Here is a 23256-nt window from a genome sequence, read left to right on the forward strand (position 1 = left end):
GAGACATAAGAATTTTTACTGAACTTCAAGCTTACAGCTCATTTTCAACTATATTTTCATTATATTTCTTCCAGATACAATTGTTGTTCATATTTCAAAATTGGTGCTTTTTTTATTAGACATGACTTATCAAGGTAGGGTAAAACATGTAACATTTATCTGTGATCCTTAGGTTGAGTTATATAATTATTTTTAATTATTTGTTTCAAAAATGTTTAAGTTTACAATTATATGTACCCCATATAAAGAATGAATCAAAAATCAGAAGAGCAAAACTAATTCACAATGTATTAACTGATTTGATCACATATACACAAAGTTTAAAAACTAATTTCTAGCTGCTAGAATATGTTTTGTTAGAACCTGACAGTTTAAAAACAAGAAAGAATTAGTTTCAAAATTATTCTTGCCAATACATTTGTGCCACATATTTAACAGCTTTCAATGTTTGTATATATATATTTTTAATTAACCTGTCCGGGAGAAATTTCTTAGTCCAAATTATTATTATTATTCAAAAAATCAGTATACAGTAATATTTCAAAACTCTCACAATTGGTTGAGTTCAGACATTTAAAATATGTAAGCAATTTAACCACTATTCAAGAAAATTTATTGCGGTCATTTAAGTACACAATGGAAAATTATAAAATTCCAAATAGAAGTGTCTGTCTCATCCACAAAATTTTTCACATCTAAGTCATGAATGTGTCGATTAAAATTGATTTCATTTTCCATAGTCCCTGGTGACTAAATAAAAAGCTGTTATACTGTTTAAAACAGGCTCAATAGTATTTTATTTTGAACATGCTACAGTACGCAATCCCTTGTATGACGTGAAAGGAGAAAGTATGGGAGGGAAAGAAGCTGTGCAGCCAGCCTTATGGCCTGCTTTGTGGAAACCTCACTAACAGAGCTGAACCACCCTCACTTATATTTATCTATGTAAAAGTATCCACTGCTGGAATTGGCCGACATATGAGCTGCCGAATGAGCTCGTATTGCAAGCTGTGTGTGTGTATATATATGTGAGACAAGGGGCTACTGTGCTGCATGATTATAGCGCTGCTCTACGGCAATAGCGTGTAGTACTTGCATAGTTCGAGCAAGTTGTTTACACATAGGTTCACTAGATGCCGGGACATTTGATTCATTCCTATCTTAGGAGAAGCATTGTCTGCCCTTTATAACTATGCAAGTGTGACAAAATTATGTATTTCATGAAATGATGCAAGATTACTTTGGAAAATGTTGAAAATGTTTTGAATTTGGTCTATAATTGATTTTTTTGTCACATTTGTAAAACAATAGCAAGTTCAAATTGACAGTTTGATAAAACTCTGAATACCATGTTATTCTTTGGATGCCATTCCTCAGTTCTCGTTGAAATTGTATTATGAAAGATGTTCCATTTAATAACGTCCGTTCAGTAGCTGCAGTCATGAACGGTTGCTAAACTTCATCCCTGGAAACTACAGCAGTGGCTGATGTGCGTTGCAGAAGGAGAAGACCAACCTGGTGCGACGCATCATGGAGGAGCGGGAGGCTTGCCTTCACCTGCGCGTGCAGCTCAGTCTGATACAGCTGTCTCAAGAGTCGAAGCAGCTGTAGGTCGGCAGAGAGTCTCATTTGGGTTCGGTCGTGATGCCTCGGGAGAGCATGTTCTGTTGCCAGACCTGCTCAGTTGTATCGCTAGCTGGAATCACTGCAGGATGGAAGCTGGAAGGTGTTCTATATATTACTTGAGAACAGTTAATTTTGTTTTTAAAATTTATGTTCCTGTGTTATATTGTATGGTTCAAGTAATGCACAAATTTCAAGTTAATTGTAAAATAATAATTATTTTTCTATATTTTATTATACTTCTGTATTTGAAGTCTTAAAATGCAATGATGGCTGAATACGCTGAACTAGTCCCTGCAGTACATTTTTTAATGTGAAAAAATTTTGTAAAATATTGAGAAGTGACTTTATGACCCTGAATAACAGAAGTAGGCTAGTTTGAAAGGCATGACCACATTTTCTGTATTTTTCACAGATACAGAGTAAATTCACTATGGGATCTGTGTAATAAGTCAGTGAGTATATTTTTTATTTAATATTATTCATTTAAAGTAATTAGACAAGTTTCGCATGTCTCCTAGAACTGTAAGGAACTGTTAGTTTGAATGTACTTTGTAATGCAGAAATTTTATCATCTTATAAATTACTATTTTTACATCTTAGATCAGTTGTTGATTCTGTTTCAAGTGTGTTCAGGTACTGTATGCATTTTAATGTATGCAGCTTTAAAACATTTCATTATATTCTTTTTAATATAAATCTAATCTGTGATTATTAAAATTAAAAACCAACTTGAAGCATATAAAAAAATTACTACAAACACTGTGCATTTAAAAGACACTGTTTAAACTAAACTATAAACACATGTATGTCAACATCTATTAAAAAAAAATTTTAAGGTTCTCTGTTATTTGAGGTCTCCGTATGTTCAGTGTTTCACATTCAGTCTTCATATCGTTCAAACACTACTTATATTTTAACATTTATAACCTCATCACATGGTGAGGTTGTTTGATATTTCAGAAAATGAAATACTAATAGGTTGTGGAGAAATCTCTACGCAGAAAAATTATAAATTTTTATTTTTTATTTAACTCCAACCATAGTATGTAAATATTTTACTCGTAAGGCATTTTGTCTTCGCAATATCGTAATTCTTGGTGGTGTAATGTTTTGCTCTATGAGTGTCATTATGTTAGGAATTTACTAGCTGGAAAAAAAATACGATGGACTGAAATATTTTCTCTTGGAACAGAGGGTCTTGCTTTAACATTTCACATAAGTGGAAACGTTTTGTCTTAAATTAGCTTCGCTACTGCAATATGTTCAGTTGAACTACTAAGAAGCTGTCTATCAAACTACAGAAATTATAATTATAACCATTGTGTGTTGCTGGAAGATATATTCATTTTGTGTATGTGCAAGAATATATGTGGGCAAATGAACTCAAGTCACAATAAGTAAACTATTTTAACTGAGATCAGAACCGTTGTGAGTGTTCACCATTAACTGCATTGGAAGTGGAAACCAGTTAACCAGTTACATGAACTATATTTGCACAAACATATGACTTACCTGGTTTTGTGTAATATTTGAATTATCAAGATCAATACCGACCATTTCGAAATCTAGCTGTTTTAAAAACTGACTTCGACTAGTGGATGGTGTTACTTCAGTGAATCGTTGACAGCTTCAGAACAGAGTTCTGGAGCTGGAGTGATCTACCGCTACTGTAGAAGGATTTTGGCACTCCCGAGAGTCATCATGCCCTGTTTTGAAACTTCAGCGGATTCCAGTACTATCACTGTGGTGGTGTGGAGAAGGACCCGTATCACAGTCATCAACGCTAGACGAAAACTATTATTTCCTAATGTAGGAATTAGGATATCAGTTTCTTCATTTTTAATCTGCTTGGAAGATTAAAAGTGAATGTTTTGTGTACCAAATCTCAGCTAATTTACACGTAAGCAATAAGCACTCTGTCTGCCTCCTGTCCTCTGTTATTACAATGACACATTTTTTAGCTAGATAATACACAGTGACAGACTGGAGGCCCGCCTGCCGTAACCCCCCTAGAGTAATAACTGCGCCGGTTATGTTTATGTGATAGCTCAGGCAAGTATCTTCTGCCTGAGGGATAAAAAAAAGTGGCCTCTTGTCACAAGGGGGCAAAAAAAACTTGGTGCCTTTCCACAAGCACACATGCATTGGAGAGAAAAAGAAAGCTACATACCAAGATTTTATTATCTGCTATTTACTTGTATATCAAAAAATAAAATTTATAAATAAAAAATAATATACTTGCATGAAGTAATAAAATTTCTTTACTCCCACTTGCAGAATAAGTTGTACTTTTTGCAGCCCGGCAATTGGAAAAGATAGAAATGAATTGCAACCAGCTGCTTATCCTGTAAACAAACAGCTGTTCTGTTCAGCCTGACACACTGCTGTTTTCCCGTCCCCCTCCCCCCTTCATCCAAATGCCTCTTCTGATAGTAATAGAGCACTATATTATTAAATGAGAATTCTTGCACTATAAATATTTGCCATATTTCTTAAGCTTGTTAAAATAATGAAAACCAGCAAGTTTCTTTGTATTAAATATTAAAACATTTTAAGACACTATTCACATAATGTTGACTGGTGAAATATTTAATTGTTTCCTCCCCCCCCCTTCTTTAGTTTTTTTCTTTCTGAATTATAGACAATGAATGGTTTTCATGTGTTCAACTTTAAAATGTTGTTACATAGTACATACAAAAGTTAATCTTGTTATTGTATAAGTAATTTTTGTTTTTTACATTTTTGACTCTTTATTCACCCTAACTGTGGCAGTCGGTTAACTTGCTAAATGTCTCCCACATGGTTTTTTCACGTAGTGTGTGGTAAGCAGGATGTACTGTTAATGCACCTATAAAAAAATGGGATGAGACTTGAAAACAAGCTGAGTCAAGCTCAAATCTACTCAAAAGTCGAGTTTATTGTACTTGCCAGGACGAGAGCCGACAAACTTTTTCTTACAACTCGATACATGTGTGTGAAGTGATGTAATTAGTATGCCATTGTTCTCAGGACTTCGGGTGTTGAGTCGACCCTGATAATACAACTATTCTAAGGGCTACAAGACCTTTCCAGAGCAGGGGATTAGGATATATAAATGGTGATGTTGACCTGCAAAGACAGTGAAATAAAGAGAGCGAGTGACAAGCAAAAGTGGATGATGAGCTTCGTGTGTGAAAATTGGTGCATCAGGAACAGAAGCATCCGGGACATGTTGTGTGTGCGATGAACAAGTGAGTAGTGCAAGGCATTTTGTCGGGACAGACGTGCACTGTAAGACACAAGCAGTATAGAGAGAGCCACTGTCGAGCTGAGCTCCAGTGGGGAGAGTAAATTGTTAACAAATGAAATAGTGACTTTTAAATTCTTATAAATTCATTATTAGTCTGTCATTAAGAAAAAAAAAACATTTTCAATTGAGCTATCCATTCCAAACCTGTTCTCTCCACTTATAACACTATGTTAATGTGGACATGGACCTGGCAGCGAGTCACACCCTCTCAAGGCGTGAAGTGATACGTGTGGAGACAAGACTCGAGCTGCTCCTCAACAGTTTCCTCAATCTTACTGACCTATTTTGCTCTGAGCATTGAGCACGCTTACTCGAATAACCAACCCAGTGGGCTCTCAAAGTGCCCCTAACGCCCCGTACCAGTAGACGTCGACATCTGGTAAAGAACATAACCAACTCACAATGGTCATGATTAACACAATTTATTCAACAGAATAGTCCACATGCCTCTCGTACATCTTGCTAGTTTTACTGTTAGAATGCCTCGTAGCACAAATTTGTATAGGTTGAGGTCGGTCACCTTTGGCGCCCACATAAATTTTCACGTTGATTTCAAAGGCACGCCCTGAGGATATTAAGAACTCATTTGATACAATTGAAGATACGAAAACAGAATTACTAGTCGGTGATGGCAAGGTATGAGGTCATCTGATTGGTGGCATATTCTACCTCAGGAAGTGATGGCTTCACACTGTCCGGATGTAAGGAATTGGCCAACGACCAGTACACTTCCCGTCTTCGCTGATGACCGTTACCGTTAATTTTATATTGGATTCATGCTGCAGATGTTAAGAAACTAATACAATAAACACTTTGGGTAAATAAATAATAATAAGATCTTTTAACTAGCCCGTTAAAGTAACTGTATTTTAAAATGTAATATTTGAAAACCATAATGCCACCCAAGAGTACGTTCAGGAATATTTAAGTCCACTTGGAGGCATTGGAATTATTGAAAGTTATTTAATTAAAGTTTTATTGAATGTAGCTGAACAGAATAAAACCTTGGGGGATGAAAATAAAACTAATCACAAGATTATTTATTATTAATGGGAACGTCGCACCGACTCTAAAAGCGTTCGCTCACCCCTTCTTTTGGGCTGGTGGCGCACAATTCAAAGATAAGCACTCGTGGAATATGCCACGCTGCAATGTAACCAGAGCAAAAGAGAGGTTGTGGGTTAGAAGTGAGGTATTGGCATATTGAGCTTAGTGGGTGTAGCCCTGGGAGATGTCAAGGTCTTTAAGTTTAACACATTAGCTACAAAAAATTTATGGCACTAGTTTTTTTTTTTAAACCATTAAAAATATATGTTATCTGATGGGTAAAATATAAATTATTGATACCTGTATTGGAATCAAGTTTTTCAGTATTGGGCCGTCAGCCAATCACTAACAACAATCAATGGCTCTTGCTTAACCTTAATATCAATAGTTTATCCAGATGATATGAAACACAAATATTCTTTATTTTGAAGTATAAGCATTTTAAATTAAATTCAAATAATTAATTATTAGTTTTGGTATATTAGATTTCAGATATTCACACATGCCTAGTATTTCTCAGAAGTAAAAGAACCAGAGCACAGGGTTTTTTTTTCCTTTTCTTTTTTTTTCTCCCCACTTTATTTACCCTCCTTTTTTGGCTTATCTTGTAAGTAGGTTCAAGATTTTTCTTTTGGCTCCTGATACAACTAAAATATGCAATACTAAAATGTGAGTTCATATACTATAAGAAAAAATTCAAGGTAACCATGTAGCATATCTCAACAAAAATATTTTATTCTTGAGATACAAAATTCAGTTGGGTAGCATTCTTTAACAACTTACTAATAAAGTGAATGTAAAAATATTAATTCAATTCCATGGTTTGTCAAGGACCTTTTGTTAGTTCATGTTACATTTGTATGGTACATAATTTAAATGTTATTGGTTGCCAGTTGATTTTCATGATCAGAGTAAACGTGTCTCAGATGTACACTTCAAAATATTTTTATTAAAGAAAAATTACTGCTTTTCTTATAGTTAAAATTATATTATTTTAGTAGAACACTATAACATTGTTTTAATAAATAAACCATCAAATTTTGCCTTTCCTTATAAGATTAGGGCAAAACACTTGTTACATTTGAGGTTGGCCTGCAAAACAATCCAAAATAGTAACAAATTACTTGAAAACTTGATGCTTGTATGCAAGAACTTTAAGATTATTTTTAAGATACGTCTTTTAACCAAACTTAGTTACTAGGAAAAGTTTTTTTTTTTTAATTTTGAAAAAATAAACCTTGTTTTAAACTTCCATTGTTTAATACTTTCTTAACAAAAAAAAACTTGCACACAGAACCAGTCACACTTTATTGCTATGATCAAAATTCATTGAATGGAAAAGTTTTTTATTTTTTTCAAAGTTAGAAAGTTCTTAAACTTGTCTGATTACTTTCTGACAAAATAATTTTACAATACATACCAATCACAGTTCCATTTGCTTATCTTAAAATTGTCACTCACAAAATTCTTATGAAAATTTCTTGAGTTGCCAACGACGCAGCCGCCTGCAACGACAACTGGCTTGCAGCATGCATTTACCTTCCTTTACAAAGTCAGAAACAAAGGGAGGCAACCCTGTGGTCACCCTGACCAATCACAACACAGAACCAGATGTATAACCATATATGAAGGTGTGTGGCTGAAAATTGTTCTCTGCAAGTCTGGAAATTTATGTCACACCACATCATGGTTAGTCGTGATTGGCTGGATGAAAAACACCCAACGAACCTTCAAGGCTATTGCTGCGCAGTCATGTGCCTATGTAAGGGGTTTTCCCGCGATATATTAGATACAAAAAAAATTACTTCAGGGCGCCAGAATGTCCCCTGCTGCCTTCCTTTCTTTTTAAACCTTCTGGAACTTTGAAGTTGGTCCAAACGCAACATGTGTTTTAACGCACTAGAATAAAACCACAGAACAATAAAATAATAAAGAGAATACCTCAAACTGTATGTAATGGTTAATCAATATTTATTTTGGCACAATCATACTTTAAATGCCTATGCATAATAAAAGAAACATGTAGGGATGTGCGGGTACCCGATATTTTCGGGTACGGTTCGAATCCACAATTACCCAAACCCGGAATCGTTGTACTTACATGGATTCGAACAGTATTACGGATATTCACAAATGTTATAAATTTATTTAATAGAGCTCAAAAATACTAGCAGTGAAAAAACAAATTATTCTACTGTTACGTAAGTATTTATAATATGATGTATCAAGGAAAATTAATTTCCCTGTAATTATTTATGCAATGAATAATTTCCTTATTCAACATGCGTCACTGTTAAGCACGTAGGTATATTTCAGTTTGTTTCACATGGCAGATTTTGTCATATAACCATTTATTTTATTATAAAACTTGCAGTACACTTTTGAAAATGATTTTTTTTTTCTGAAACTAGAAATATTTCCTGCAATTGCGATTGATATGCTCGTCGATGAGATTTCCTTCCAGCGCCACATTCGTTCAAATTCAACGTAACCTCCATACTGGTCTTTGTATTTGAGTGTTGAATTGTAATTTAAAATATTTCATGGTGAAACAGTTTTAAGATATTGGTTTAGAAAAAAAAATGAGTTCCGACAGTCATGATGGTGCATGTGCGCTGCCAGTGACGCCAAAACGAAAACACCATAGTTGGCGTAGCTTTGTTTGGAATTCTTTCGCTAAAACTTCAGATTTTAAGTCAAAATGTAAAACGTGTGCACGTGAGCTTAAATACACATCTGGTAATACTTCAAGCATGAAGAAACATTTAATGCTGCACAAGAAAGAGTATTCTGAAACTTCTGAAAACCAATTGAATTAGATAGGCCAAGTAGGGAATATTTTTAACTTGCTTCATGTTTTGAATTTCATCGTTTAGAGGGTTTATTATTAAGTTAATATAATTAAAACATTTCAATCTCAGTGTAAGAAATAATTGCCAGTATTTACAGTTAGAAAAAAGAGAACACACATTATTTTTAAATTAATAAGTTATTTTAAATTATTCTGTGCTTAATATTCGGAATCGGATTCATATCTCAAATATTGCCAGGGATTCGAACCGAACTGAAAATCAAGGATTCGGACATCCCTAGAAACATGATTACATATTAATTATGAACAAAAAAATTACACAAATTAGTTAAAATGTTATTAGCAGAGGGCAGGAGTAATGCTATGTCACACACTGTTTGGAAACTTAAAAAATCAAAAAACTTCATGGGTTTCAGTTCAATTTTAGCATACAGTTTTATTGAGTACTTTTAAGACATTGTATTTATAATTTGTTTCTGTTAGGTTAGTTTTCACAATATGTTTCAAATGTGTGTTATCTGCTTAATAGCGGTATATATACATGTAAGTAAGCAGGATGTATCTTCATTATATATATATATATATTGAATTATTTTTATTACTGCAAGCTTTATTGCATACAGTCCTATTTCCTTAGTATTTTGTGGGTGAAATTAGTTTTTTATAGAGAAGTTGTAAACATTTTGTGTTATGTTATGTCATTTTTCGTCTCTTAAGTATAATTTTTGTGAATCATAGATCTTTTCAAAAATATCATCTGGATGACGGAGCTTTGCTCAGAAGAATCTGACTATACTATATTGAACATGTGAAAAATATGTATGGCTGCAGTAAAAGCAATTTTTTGTTACTAGTTTAATAAAAAATGTGTGTTTGCATGAGTGGATTTATGCATATTTGTACGAGAATATTTGTTCTTCCATTATCTACATATCTCTTTGTTATAATATTTTTTTAGTGTTGCGTGTATGTAATTTTATATTAAAAATTTACGTTGAAATAATTTATTCTACAGTTTGGACATATGTACATTATTGATTTATCGCTCCCGAAAAGACCTGTTCTTTAATTTTTAAATGAAATAATTTAAGCCATTTTTGAGAAAGCCAGTATATGTATGTTTTATTTATACACAAGAATTACTAGTTTAATTGTATAGGATTGTACATTTCACATGCAGTGTATTGAACAAACGTAATGTGCCATATGCAGTCAATAATAAACATAATAATTTAAAAAATGTAAATGCTTAGTAGTATTTTCTAGCATGACACTATAGGAAATTCCACTGTAATAATGTCTGACAGAGGTATGCAAAGCTTTGAAAACTGTCAAGTCACATCAGAATTTACAGATTTAACTCAAATTTGTTTATTATTGCTGTCGTATAATTATCGCAACATTATTTTGAGGTATTAACAAAGCAAATAAAAAATCTCCTAAAGGTTTAGTTACAGCAAGCTTTTACAAACTATGTGCTTTTCATTATAAAACTGACATTTAGAGAGGTTAATGCAGCTTAAATTTGCATAACATGACATGCTATCAGAAGCTGTTTGTAAATTGAATAGTAAAATCTGGCAATAATTAATGTTAAATTATTATGTCAAACAATCATTTAGAAAATGTCACTAAACCAATTCATAATTAATCCATGTTACTCTTATTCTTATTGTCTCTTCTTAGTTGACACTGCCTCAGTTAAGATCAGCGTACATATGAATTTATGTAAGCATTCAGCCGGTACATATATGTTCTAAGGTTGTTTTTTTGGAATAACGCCTGAATAATGATACATAAATAGTTCTAATTTGAGATGCCAAAATAATCTAAAAATATATTGCATGTGGTTTTCAATATGTTATGGTTATCTTAATAATAATTAATTGTACTTCCAACTTGACTCATTGAAGACATGTAATTTATGTATAATATTGGCACCAACACTTAATTATTTAATATCGTCACAATGGAAAGTTATACTTTAAAAAGGAAATAGAGCATTTTTCAAAATGATTATTATTAATTAATTAATTAATCTTCTTTGAGTCAAGTTGAAATTACAATTCTCAAAATAACCATAACAAATTGAAAACCAGCATAATATAATCTTACAATGTATTCATTTTTTGGTGTTCCATTATCATGTGGTTGTGAGTTTCTAAAGTTGTTTGGTTTTTTGGGCCAGAATCATCTAAGTCCATTCTGCATCATTCTATGCCTGGCCAACCCTGTGCATCAGTTGTACTTTGCTGGCAGGTGCATGCTGGTTTATAGGTTAGCTGTGTAATATTTTGTCTTTGCAGACACAAAATCTTGTATGCACAATTTTGGTGAGAGTTTGACATCAGCATACAAAAATTAAAAAAAAATCCTGCATAAGATGTAACAGGTAGGACTACTTGTATTACTACAGACTAAAGAAAAAGAAAAATTTCCTTGCAAGGAGTTTTTTTTGTACAGTTTTTTTTAACCATGTGGAAACCTGCATCTGCAGTAATTAATTAATTTTGTTGAATTTATTTTGCTGCATTTTCAGCCATGGCCTATGATAGATAACTATCACAGAATTTGCCTGGCATGATACCAAGCTAATGGGAACTGAAATCAGGATATGATCTCGAGTCCTCTTCTATGCAAGTCTAGTGTTTTAAAACAGTTTTACCTTGCTCATCATTGAAAAAAAAAATCTTTAAATCTGACCATTACGATTAAAAGTATTGTAATAAAAATGATAGCAATTTTCATACTGGCAACATCCAAGTATGCTTATAGAAGGTCCTGTCATGTGGCCTCCATATGTATTTTAAAAAAGCCAAACCCATGCATGTAGTGTGGGATAATATTTAGCTTGTTTGCAGTCAAGGAATTATTTATGACCACTGTTTGTCAAATGGCTTAAAAATTGAAGAAAGTTGGAAGCGTTCCTTGTATCAAACTTTTGAACGTAACTAATATTTTAAACTGCTTTTTTGTAGTAGCAGCCATTATTTATTAATTGAAGCAAAACACTGTACTTTGAAAGCATCCCAGGAGATTTATTGGAGAACCGATAAATGTATAATGATTAGAGACAAGATGGTTTTATTTTTAGTCCAATTTTATTTTTAAAACAGAGGATTATAGTGTTATGGTTTTTATTTTTATAAAAACTGTTTTGTAATACTCCACCAAAATAGGGGTTACATTTCTTTGCTGCATTTTTATGGTAAAAAATTTTTTAATAAAATGATCTAAATTAGATACATTCAGAACAATAAAAATAAATTAGCAAGGTGTTATGGTTTAAAATTGATTCAATAAGAGATACACAATAAAACTAATTAAATTAATTTTTCTGATCCATGCACTTCGGTAAATGTTTAGTCCAGAAATAGCTACATTCCTTGAATTTCAAACATTAAAATAAAAGATAAATTTTTTTTATGATTTGAATTAAGTATTGGTTAAAATTTTATTTAGTTCCATCACATAACTTGTATTTTGGTGCTATGTGTTGTATTAACTTGCATTTTGGTGTAATGCTGTTTTTGACATGCTTAATTGGTTTTATTTCAGTTTGATCCAGTTCACCATATTATCTTGTCCCTTAAAATGATGCATTTATACACTATGAAAAATTGTTAAATGTAATAAATTTCCCATGTTTTACAAATCACTGTAGCTCATTTTGCTAGAAACCTTTTTAAATAATTTATTAAATTTATGTGACTTATGAAAATAGGTAACAATGTTGGTAAAGCAGATGTTTTTTAAAGAGCATTAAATATTGTATTTTGAAATTCATCAGATGTGTGTGAGTTTGTCTCTTCAGTAACATAGTGTGTCAGAAAATGTGTATGGAATAGTATCAGAGATCAGTTGTCAAGCTTTCCCTCCAACTTACTGTATCTCACTTCATAATGCTTGTGATATCTTATCAGGTGTTTAGTCACCATCTGAGAACCGTGGTGCCAAACTTATCAATATAGCCTAGCCAGCAGACTGACACACGTCTCAAATACAAAATAATACTCTTTATTCATATTGGCTTTGAAAAATATCAGTTCTCACCTACAATTTGGTAAGTATATTATAAACCTAATTTACAATTCCATCCATTGCAAATTTTTATTTAAAAAAAAAACTTACTAAGTTATTTCTGGTTTCACCTAAATATTTCATGCTGAATTTTACTATTGTATTTGTAACATATGTTATTATGTACTTTGTTATCATATTCTAGTTTGCTCCACACAGTTTGAGTAGGTACTTGTAAAGCTGGACTTAAATGGTCCTGCAGTTTCATAGCCAGTGCCAGTAGCATAAATCAATGAGCAATGTCTAGCAATGTACAAAGCGAACACAATATATTTTTTAGTGTATTTTATTTGTAAGGGTTTACGATGTGCTAGAAATAATGCCCGAATATACAACATGTATTGTTGGTTTTATGGATCTCGTTAAAACTTCACTCTTTGTTTTTTGGAACATTTTAAACAGGAATTGAAAATGATTATTTTAAATACAAGAATGCTTAAAAGTAGTGATACATTATGCTTGATTTTGAAAACATGACAAGAAGTAATCCTAATATTAAAGTGGGCACACATTAATAATAGGCTACTTAATTATATTCTCATATTTGTGACTCCACAACATTACACATTCAAGATTTATGTTTACTTTTAAATAAATATTGGCTAGGTCTTTTAAACTCCAATTTATTTCTAAATTTTTGAAGTTTATCAGTTTTCACCACAGCAGTGCACAATATCAGAAATAAACTTTGAATTTGCACTTCTTACTGTAAATGCATGTTGTTGCTGGTGATTACTGTTAAGTGTAAGTTAGTATTATATTTAGTACTGTGTGCTTAAATTAAATATATATATTATTATAATTAGTATTAGTATTATTTAAGCAGTCACAAAGAAAATATCTTGATTCAAGCAGGTTATTTCAGAGAATACAGGTACCTATGTAGTTACTATGCATGAAAATAACTAAACCTTTAGCAAATAAATATGTTGGAAATTTGAGCATTAGTGTTGTATTTAACTATCTGGATTAACTGATGTGTGTAAATAGTTTATCTTTTTAAGTAAGGTTATGTTTTGTAGGGTTAACAGCTTCAATGTGGAACAAAGGGAAACAAAATGACCCTAGCTCCAGCCAGATTCGCAGGAATGTAAGTATAATTCATAAATCATAGTTATATATGTTGAATATGCTATGTCTTTCATCATTACCAACTACTTTACTTACAGGAATAAAATAATCTTAAACCAGGTAATCTGCTGAAGTTATGACTGCAGTTAAATTTATCATTAACACCTTTAAATACAATTAAAATGGTGTAGACACACTGTATTTCCATCACATCATTTGTGGTTGGTAAATATATTACTTGTAACTAATGTGTGCAAACAGTCTGGATTTGTTTTTCCGGATTAATAGTCTCCCAAAATAGGTATTTCCCTGGCTGTGGATGGTATATGTCTTAGACATACAGCATGAACAATTACACAGCTGGCCTTCACTGTGGCAGTGTATTGTAACTTGTATAAGTGTGTGTTACCATAGTTTTGCAACACAACCAAAATGCCGTAACTGTATTGTACTTGGAAGGCAAAAGCAACATGACCTTTTTGCTGAAAGCACCTAGGTCGCACAGGTGCTCTCATCTCTCCCATGCCCCACTAGATGGCAGCCGTGAGGTACCGGTCGGCACGGTGAGAATGTGGTGGCTGCACAAGCAAGACAACATACTAGTCAACAGCGTTTAGGGTTGTTTGTTAGGTGCTCAAAGGGGCGAGAGGAAAGGCAGTGGGTGAAGCATTTCAGGGTGGTGGTTGTTTTGGTCTAGTTTAGGTAGATCTGTATGTACGGAGAGTTTCGTTTTGAAGAGAACTTGAGAGAAGAGTATACTTGATAGACAATGCAAAGCAGTTTATTTATTTATTTATTTATTTTATTTATTTGTACCATGCCCACCAACATAGTTAGATTTGATTCTTTTTTAGTTGTCCATGTGTTGAGGCTTCTAAAATATTTAAGAATTGTTGAACTGCCACTGCTCTCAGTTTTTTTTTGTTTTGCAGATGTTTTTGAGCTCAAGCTCTTTTAGTTCCTTGTTATTTTGGAGTTATAGTTAAATTTTATTGTGTTTAAAATCATTGTAGATTTTGAAAAACAATGTAAGCATTAATAAGTAACTTGATGCTAGCCATGTTTTCTTTGATGTATCAATGCTGTGGCAGGTAGAGCTTTCCAGAGTTTTTGGAACCATCAACCATGTGGTTTGCACAATGGTAAAGTTATTGAAGTCATTAGAATAAAATTAGGTGTTCGTTACTAAAATAGTTATTTTCATCATGTGCCTTACTGACAGTGCTCCACTTTATCAGTATTTAAACATATATCTCTTATTATTTTATCAAATTGATCACAAGATTTAAGTCGTAAGAAAGTGATTCTTTCAGCCATCTGGTACTTATTTATTTTTCACTTTGTGTTCCAGAAAACAGTACATATTAATGGTGGAGGTTCCAGTGACTGTGTTTAAAGTAGTTAGTTAACAGTCATTCAAATCTGTGTACGCTCCTGGGTAACATTCATAAAGTTTTTTTGGCACTTGATAGATGTTTTCAGTAATAATTGACCAAATATAAGTCAACATTCATTTGGTAGGTTTATTTACTGTATTCTTCTCTTTTTAACTAATGTATTGCTAAAACGTATAAACAGAAATGACCTACTATCTATTCAAAAGGCATTGTCTATTAGCATGATCGAAGTAAAAATGAAACATTGTAAAACATAGAATCGTAATACGTAATTCCCACCGACCCAAGTCTGGACTTTCTACTGTACCTTCTTGAGGTAGCATAGTTGTAACATGTGGGTACAGAGTTTGTAGGTCCACTCACAATGATTTGGTTGTAGCATCTAATGTATTAACAACACAGTTGCAGAATTCATAGAAGGTTCAACTCAACTAACACTTTATTATTAAACACCTATACCTATTAATTATATATATTTATTTCTGCTAGAGTTGGCCCTTCCGGGAAATAGATTATATTATTTTATAAAAAGGCAAGGCTTATCTAAAGCATGCTCATTGTAATAGCTTAAGTTAATGTTTATATATTTATTAATAAGAAGTAAACTTTCAATGTAATGTCTTCAAAGTTTCTTTTGCACAAAAATGTAATTCATTGGGTTAAGATTAATTTTACACCCACATACATTTTATTTTGTGGTTGTAAACCACATCAATGGATTGTAGAAGAAGTTGAGTAGACTTTATTGATGATATTCACACTTGTATATTACTAGGAAATGTTGCTCTCACTTCAGCATGGAATACCTACATTTAATGTGTGGTCTCTGATGTATTAGCTTACTAGCTGCAATACCCGGCGTTGCCCGGGCTGAACACAGGGTGTAGTTAGTAATTGTCTTCTTAATTTGAATGTCAAGTGTGAAAATTAATTTATATCACTTTCAGATCCCGACAGATGTTGTTCTGCCAGTTTATAGTTATTTACCTGGTCTTCTATTAATCTCTCTATATATATTTATCTCTATATACATCTATGTATCTCTCTATCTCTATTTATCTCTTTATATATACATATATACTTCCCACTATCTCTATATCTTCTATATATGTCTCTATGTAGCTGTATACATCTATAGGTATATCTCTTTATCTAACCCACATTTCATTCTCTATGCCTCGCTCTATCTCAACTTGTCCCTCCGTCTCTATCTCACTCTATATATATATATATATATATATATATATATATATATATATATATATATATATATATATATATATATCACTCTATCTCTGTCTCTCTTTTATATTTAAATAAATTGTGTCATGCGTGCGCTCTTATACAACAAAAACAGACGAAGTGCCGCTATATAAAATGAAACAAACACATTTTTTGACACGATTCGTGCTCCAACTATTGAAAAATAGTATATACCATCTCAGTAACCTTCATGGGCATGCGCATAACAAATCGCCAAAATTTCATCGCAATCGGATGAATGGTATAGGAATGCATACGGCACAAACAAACGAAAATTAAAGACATGACAAATGCATCAAACAATGGTGCGTTTAAAATTGAAGGCAACTCTATCTATTGACAAAGTTAAGAACAAAACTGTTATTAGCGCCTTTAGTTTGCTAGCCGCTGCGAGCTCCACTAAGCGGACTGGTATCACCAAGGAGAAAAATATTAATTTGCCAGACCTTACTATGTGTATGATCGTGTGTCAGACATAGAGGAATTACACTCACTCACTATTTGTCTGTCTATGACCTATGATTTTTTCTGTTATAAAATTAAATTATCACTTTTTCACTCCCTTAGGGATGGAATTTCATATTAATATGGGGTCTATGTGTTAATCCATGTTATAAGCTAGCTGTAGGCCAAATTTCATTCAAATCCATTTAGTGGTTTTTACGTGAAAGAGTAACAAACTTCCAATCCATACTTATAAACTTTCGTGTTTATAATATTAAGTAGGATGTTTGGCCACTGTTTCATACATGGTGGTTTATATATATTGTGTAGGTTACTGTTTACTTTGTATGTTTTTCTGAAGGAAGTACTGGGGGGAAAAAAAAAAAAAAAAAAAACAGTCTTGCACAGTCCAACTTCAGGAAGTGGCATATCTTTTCAAACTAAAATAATTTAACCATCAAATGACCAACTAAACATATAATTTTATTTTCCAGTTTGACTTGCTGGCAATTCCAAGAAGAACGCGTGCTCACTCTCTTGATTCTGTTGACTCGCTTGACACCATCGAGAGCCATCGACAACACAGACTAAATTACTTGGAGAAAAGAGCCAAGTTTGAGCACATGAAAAATGACCCACCTGTTTCGCCCACGTCAGAAACTCCCAACTGGCATCATAGCACTTTGTCAACTATCGTAAACAGCAGCAGCATTAGCTCAACGCAGAAGCCTTCAGACTCAGCAGCAGACACTCTTGGCGAAATCCTTGACAGGATTACTTCACAACTGAACCTCCTGCAGCAGGAAGATGCCATCAGCACGGCTGCATCGAAAGAGCCCATCACCAGGGCAACTGTCGTGGAGAGGTACATCCCAGCTCAGATGCCCATGAGGGTCGCCGTGGTGTCTGCCCGAGGCGAGCCGTCTACAGCTAACTGCTCCAAAAACAGGGTGTCGTTCGACGGTGTACTTCCAGACATGACCACCCGGAAGGCCGCGGTCAGGAGCAGCTCCTTCCAGTTCCAGAGACCCTCGAATTTCCTGCATCAGTCCCCCGGCAACCCTGTCACAGCCAGGCGTGACCCCAGAGTGGTGCCTGACTTTCACATTCCACAGACACCCCGCAACCAGCTGCCGGCCAGCGTAAACCTGGGCAGGCACAGCTACAGCACGGCACAAAATTTGCACACACTCCCACATGTCCATAGACAGTTCTCTAACCCACCCGGCACCTCTGGCCAGGACTTTCACACTCCTCGCCCCATCCGCAGGCACGTCAGTTTCAGCTCCGTGCCTCTGGGGGACATGCCGCGCAGATCTACAACCTCGTCCATACCTGTCAAGACACTCATCAAAAAGTTTTCAATAGATGAGTGATAACACTTTAATAACTGCATGGTGTCATGTAACAATGCTTGCCAAATCAAAGAATGTGCAAAAATCACCACTGTGATACATTACCATTAAAATATTTTTTTCCTCCAAAACCTACTTAGACTAGTTTACAATTAATTTCCTTAAGAATTATATCTTAACATGACCACATGGTTGTGTCAGTACTGCCTTTTTCAGTTTATGATTGAATTAGTGGTAGTTAATTCCAGCCAGTGAAAATATGGGAGAATGATACCATTTTTAGATAGCTGTATTTTTTATGAATACTGTTTAGGTATTGACTGCATTTAAAATACAATTTGGGTGGAATAGTTGAGGATTGATAAATTGTTATAAAGTTTAATTTATATTGAAATGAGTTATGTATTAAAAACACCAGTCATATCAATGATTGTACCTTTTAATTGCAGCATTTATTTGAAATATATGGGTACTAATTGTAAACTCATTTTCACCGACTCATTTGACAGCAGATATATACCAGAAAAATGTCAAAGTGCTTTATATATTTATTGCAATTTTATTATAAAGCCGAAATTACAATAATCAGTCGCTCTGTATCCGTCCAACATCCATCTGTCAAAAGTTGGTAACTTAATACTTTTGAGGGATGGATAAATGAAATTATAACCTCCAAATATCTGCAAGGTATCAAATCTTATTATATTATAAGGTTTTGAAGTATGTTTGATTTTAAGTTGCTTCCATAATTATTTCTTATCTTTTTCAACACATTTTTTGATAGTACTTGAAACAAAAATTGCACCTAACAGAAGTATAATTTATAAATACTACAGTTGCATAACAACTCATGATTTTCAAACTAATTTAAAAAATACAAGAGAAATCATTTCCAAAATATAAGTTTTCTAAACAGTTTGTCACGCCATTGTCCCTGGACCTAGAAGTGGAAAAGGGTGAGGGGGGGGGGGGGGGGGGCGATCTGAATAATGTCTGTTAATCGGAAATGGAGAAATAATGATGGAAATGGTACCAGATGGTGGATTAAGGAAAAAGCTGTGTATCACCTCACAGTAGAGCACGAGAAAGTAAGGATCTTGGGAAATGGGTACTTCCGTACTTCCGATGTGGTGACGAAGAACTACGGATGGTGAACGCATGCACAAAATTCGCGTAAGTCCTGACTACTGGGGTCTCAAGATTACTCATCATAACACGGAACATGATTGACTATAGGCCACAGGGCACACCACAATTAAAAAACAATTGCAAGGTCTCATAGTTGTTTAATTGGCACACAAATAAGCCACGTGACATGATGCCTGATAGTTCTAAACCTAAATTTATACACATACATACATAAAACACTATTCACATGTTCAGCACTGGCATTGCTGCCTATCCACATGAATGAGTTCTTGCTGAATGATGAAATAAAGTACAAATCTCAAAACAATTTAATTGTAGCTGATCATTGAATGAGCTCATGCAAACACCATCTGTTAAGTTGTTGAGATTACTCAGTTGTTGAGATTACTCAGGCGTTCAAGACAGCACACAATTCTTGGAGCTCCGAGTGATGCATCATTCTCAACTAGCCACCAAGACCGTACTTACACCTTAGCAATCGAACTCTCCCATGCACACGACAAGGCGATGCACCGACACTTACCATAACCAACCCTGGGCATTGCATCTCACAATACAAAACTAAGATACACTAGTTAAAAAAAATAATGCATACATTAATAATAAAAACTTACTTGCTAAATCCACTGAAATCCCATAAAACACTAATTGATTGGTGACATAATGATCTTAAATGACAATGAGGGAAACGAAGTTGCACTACAAACACTCCTCCCAAAGGCCATTATGAAAGTCACTCGTCATACAACACACTCCACTGACTATCCCTTGTTGCACCTTGATGCACTGAAACCCCCACCACATTCCCAAGCACTCCCCCACACTCGCTTCAGGTCGTTCAGGGGCCCAACGTTCGGACCCTCAGAAAGCACTCTGCGATGTGGGATGTGAATGGGAAGGTTGGGCCAGATTTTATTCAAGTCACCTATGTAACAGTTTGTCACCCCCTTCGGTTCGGGCCCCTAACCATACCCCTACACCCCCAACCCCACTCAACCCCCCTCACCACCACTGATCCCCTCATTTATACCGAGCTCCAGAAGGATGCTTACTTTGGGTGGGTTTGCAGCAGGGGCATTATCAGAGTGAAGAAGTTCTATTCTTAAGTACAGTGGCTGCCCTTAGTCTACAACTGAGGACCAGCGAGTAAGAGACCCTCGAAGTGGTCCTTTAGTATTTCCAGTAGATGCAGTTTGTAGCTTAGTCTCACCAGTCCAGGGTTCCGGACCTTTGTGGCATCCTCGCCCCCTAAGTCGGGCTCTGTGAATTAAATTAAGGGCAGTTTCTTTACCTTCGGATTACGCTGTTGTGTCTGATTAATGGGTTGCATTTCATTAAGTGGTAGCTTTGTGAATGGATGGATTTCTACACAACAGTGGCGTGTAGGTGTACATCTACTATGTCTGGACCAGCTGGGTGGTGTGCTAAGTTCATCCAGTCATTCGTCCCATTTAACTTGTCACTTGATATGTATGATGTTTGCTCAGTCAAAAGTTCATGGTTGCTACAGAAATAGAATCTTAGAATTCCCTGACTTTTCCCTGTTTTCCAGAAATTTAAGAGAAAAATTCCCTGACTTTCTTATGAAGTACATGCCATAAATATTAACGTGCATATGATTAAATGTAATATAAAAATTTCAACATGAGGTAAAATAAGGTTTTTTTTATTGTGTTATTTTGACCGCAGAATTGCAAATGTGTTTTTTTCCTTCAACATGGCTGGTGATAGCTCTTCGGCTCATATTGCCGAGTTGAATACTTTTGTAGCACAAAGTGCAGTACGCAGAATTTATGTTTTTAGCAGAGGGTTTGATATGCTGAAACTGTGACTCATTGAGCCAATTCTCCTTAAAAGTAATTTTCTTCGACATCTCTAAACTAAAAAAAAGTACATATTAATATTTTCAAGTTAGGTTAAAAAATTATTGTTTATGAATTCTTAAAAAAATATTACTACACAAATACAAAAACTATTACAAATTCACACCTAGAAATATAACGGCCCTACTTAGAGAATTACAATAGCAGCATTACAACATGCAATACTCTTACATTCTTACAATGTTAACTAACGATTCTGGGGGAAAACATGTTCAGTTATGCATATTTTTTTATACACAATGTAAGTGTCACGCAACAGAACTCACGGATTATAACGGTTGAAAAAAAAGTAATTAAAAAAATAGAAAAAATACAAAAACATAACCGCACACAAAAGCCACGTGTTTTCGTATCAGCTTGGTAGTTTTCAAAATGAGAATTGGTATTGCTTCTTTATCAAAATGCACTTTATTTTCTTATGATCGCATCAAAAACTAACTTCACCTGAAACAACGCCTTTAAATTCACGTAATAAGCTTTGAAGTCACCTTATTCCACGTGAAAATAGCCTTCAAAAGATAAACGACGCCATGCCTGTTCTGTAGTTCACTGCATGGAACGGAACAAAACACAAAGTCACAATGGCAAATTAAAGGATCAAAACACGAACAAATGAAGGCCGGGTTCGCTAGTGAACAAACGAGTGCCTGGATTGGCCAGAAGTTATGGTGGGTGGTTGTAACAGCCTATTGCAACGGACAATCGTAGACCAAGTAAAAAAAAAAATTGCAGTTGCCGTGTGCCTTAAGAAGAGGTCGGTTGTTACAGCAATTTTCGGTATCTGTAACAACCTGAGACTGATACAGCATTGTACCATGTTACAAGTCTCTGATACTTCTGTATCAGACTGTCCCAGGAGGCAACAAAGCTCCGCGTACGCAGACCGTGCGACCGGAAGGAGAATCTGATACATTATTTATCACGCCTGGGGCCCTATTCTTGACGCTGCCGGAATAATTCCGGTAGCGGAATGATCCGCAAGTTTCAACCCGCTAGACAGCTAAATGTCTATTCTTGAAACTGCTACTGCTGCTACCGGAATCAACATTGTCGGGTTTATGAAATGTCTTTATGGAAGTGTGGCAACGTTCACTATTGTGTTGACGTCACTGGTAGAAGGCCAATCACAACGAGGGAAGGACCATTTATTATTAAAAGTTAAATTTTTTCTTTATACTTGTATCTTTTCTCTGGATGATGGACGTGGAGGTTATGTAATATGTATAATAAATACAAAACTAATAATTAAAAATTAATGGTATGGCTTATATGAAAAAAAATCGGGGAAATATATTGTGTTATGAAATGAACAACTTTATTTAATGTTAGAAAAAGTACTACAAACATACAAATATTTGCGAAAATATTTACAAATTCATGTGTTTTTTAAAATTAAAATTTACAATAATTCTTATCCCTTAAAAGTACTCGTTTTTTAGTTTATTGTTACTGCTTACTTGATAGAATTTAAAATTCTTATCACTTAAAAGTAATCGTTTCTTAGTTTGTTTCTGCGTACTTTGCCGCAACTTTTTATGTTAGTGTAAAATTTGAGGTAAAAATAAATTGTATGCGGTGTTTCTTGATTCAGCAAACAATTGTGAATGTGCACATTAACTGCAAGTCAATACAAAATTATAAAATTTTATGAACATCATCTGGCAATTATATCATGGTGCGGGGGGAAATGGGTAAAAGTTCCGTATTGCGTATCCAAGTTAACATGTGATCCTGTTGGCATGATCCTGTACACCTGATCCTGTGGTACATGATGCTTATTTTTTTAGCAGTGGGCAGGCGCGTAGCGCCGACGCATTTCGCGCGACAGCGCGAAATGTGA

General features: G+C 34.3%; 1 protein-coding gene across 1 annotated transcript in view; it reads left to right on the forward strand.

Moving 5' to 3' along the window:
• LOC134530644 (ralA-binding protein 1) overlaps positions 1–18811 on the forward strand; it is a 73094-nt gene extending 54283 nt beyond the window's left edge. The window contains exons 13-15 of the mRNA XM_063365675.1: positions 1501–12837; positions 13877–13944; positions 17524–18811. Coding sequence (XP_063221745.1) covers positions 1501–1611 — 111 coding nt within the window. The 3' untranslated portion in view covers positions 1612–12837; positions 13877–13944; positions 17524–18811. The remainder of the gene's footprint in view (positions 1–1500; positions 12838–13876; positions 13945–17523) is intronic.
• The last annotated feature ends 4445 nt before the right edge of the window (positions 18812–23256 follow it).

Source organism: Bacillus rossius, chromosome 3 (assembly GCF_032445375.1).
Source record: "Bacillus rossius redtenbacheri isolate Brsri chromosome 3, Brsri_v3, whole genome shotgun sequence".
NCBI classification, from domain to species: domain Eukaryota; kingdom Metazoa; phylum Arthropoda; class Insecta; order Phasmatodea; family Bacillidae; genus Bacillus; species Bacillus rossius.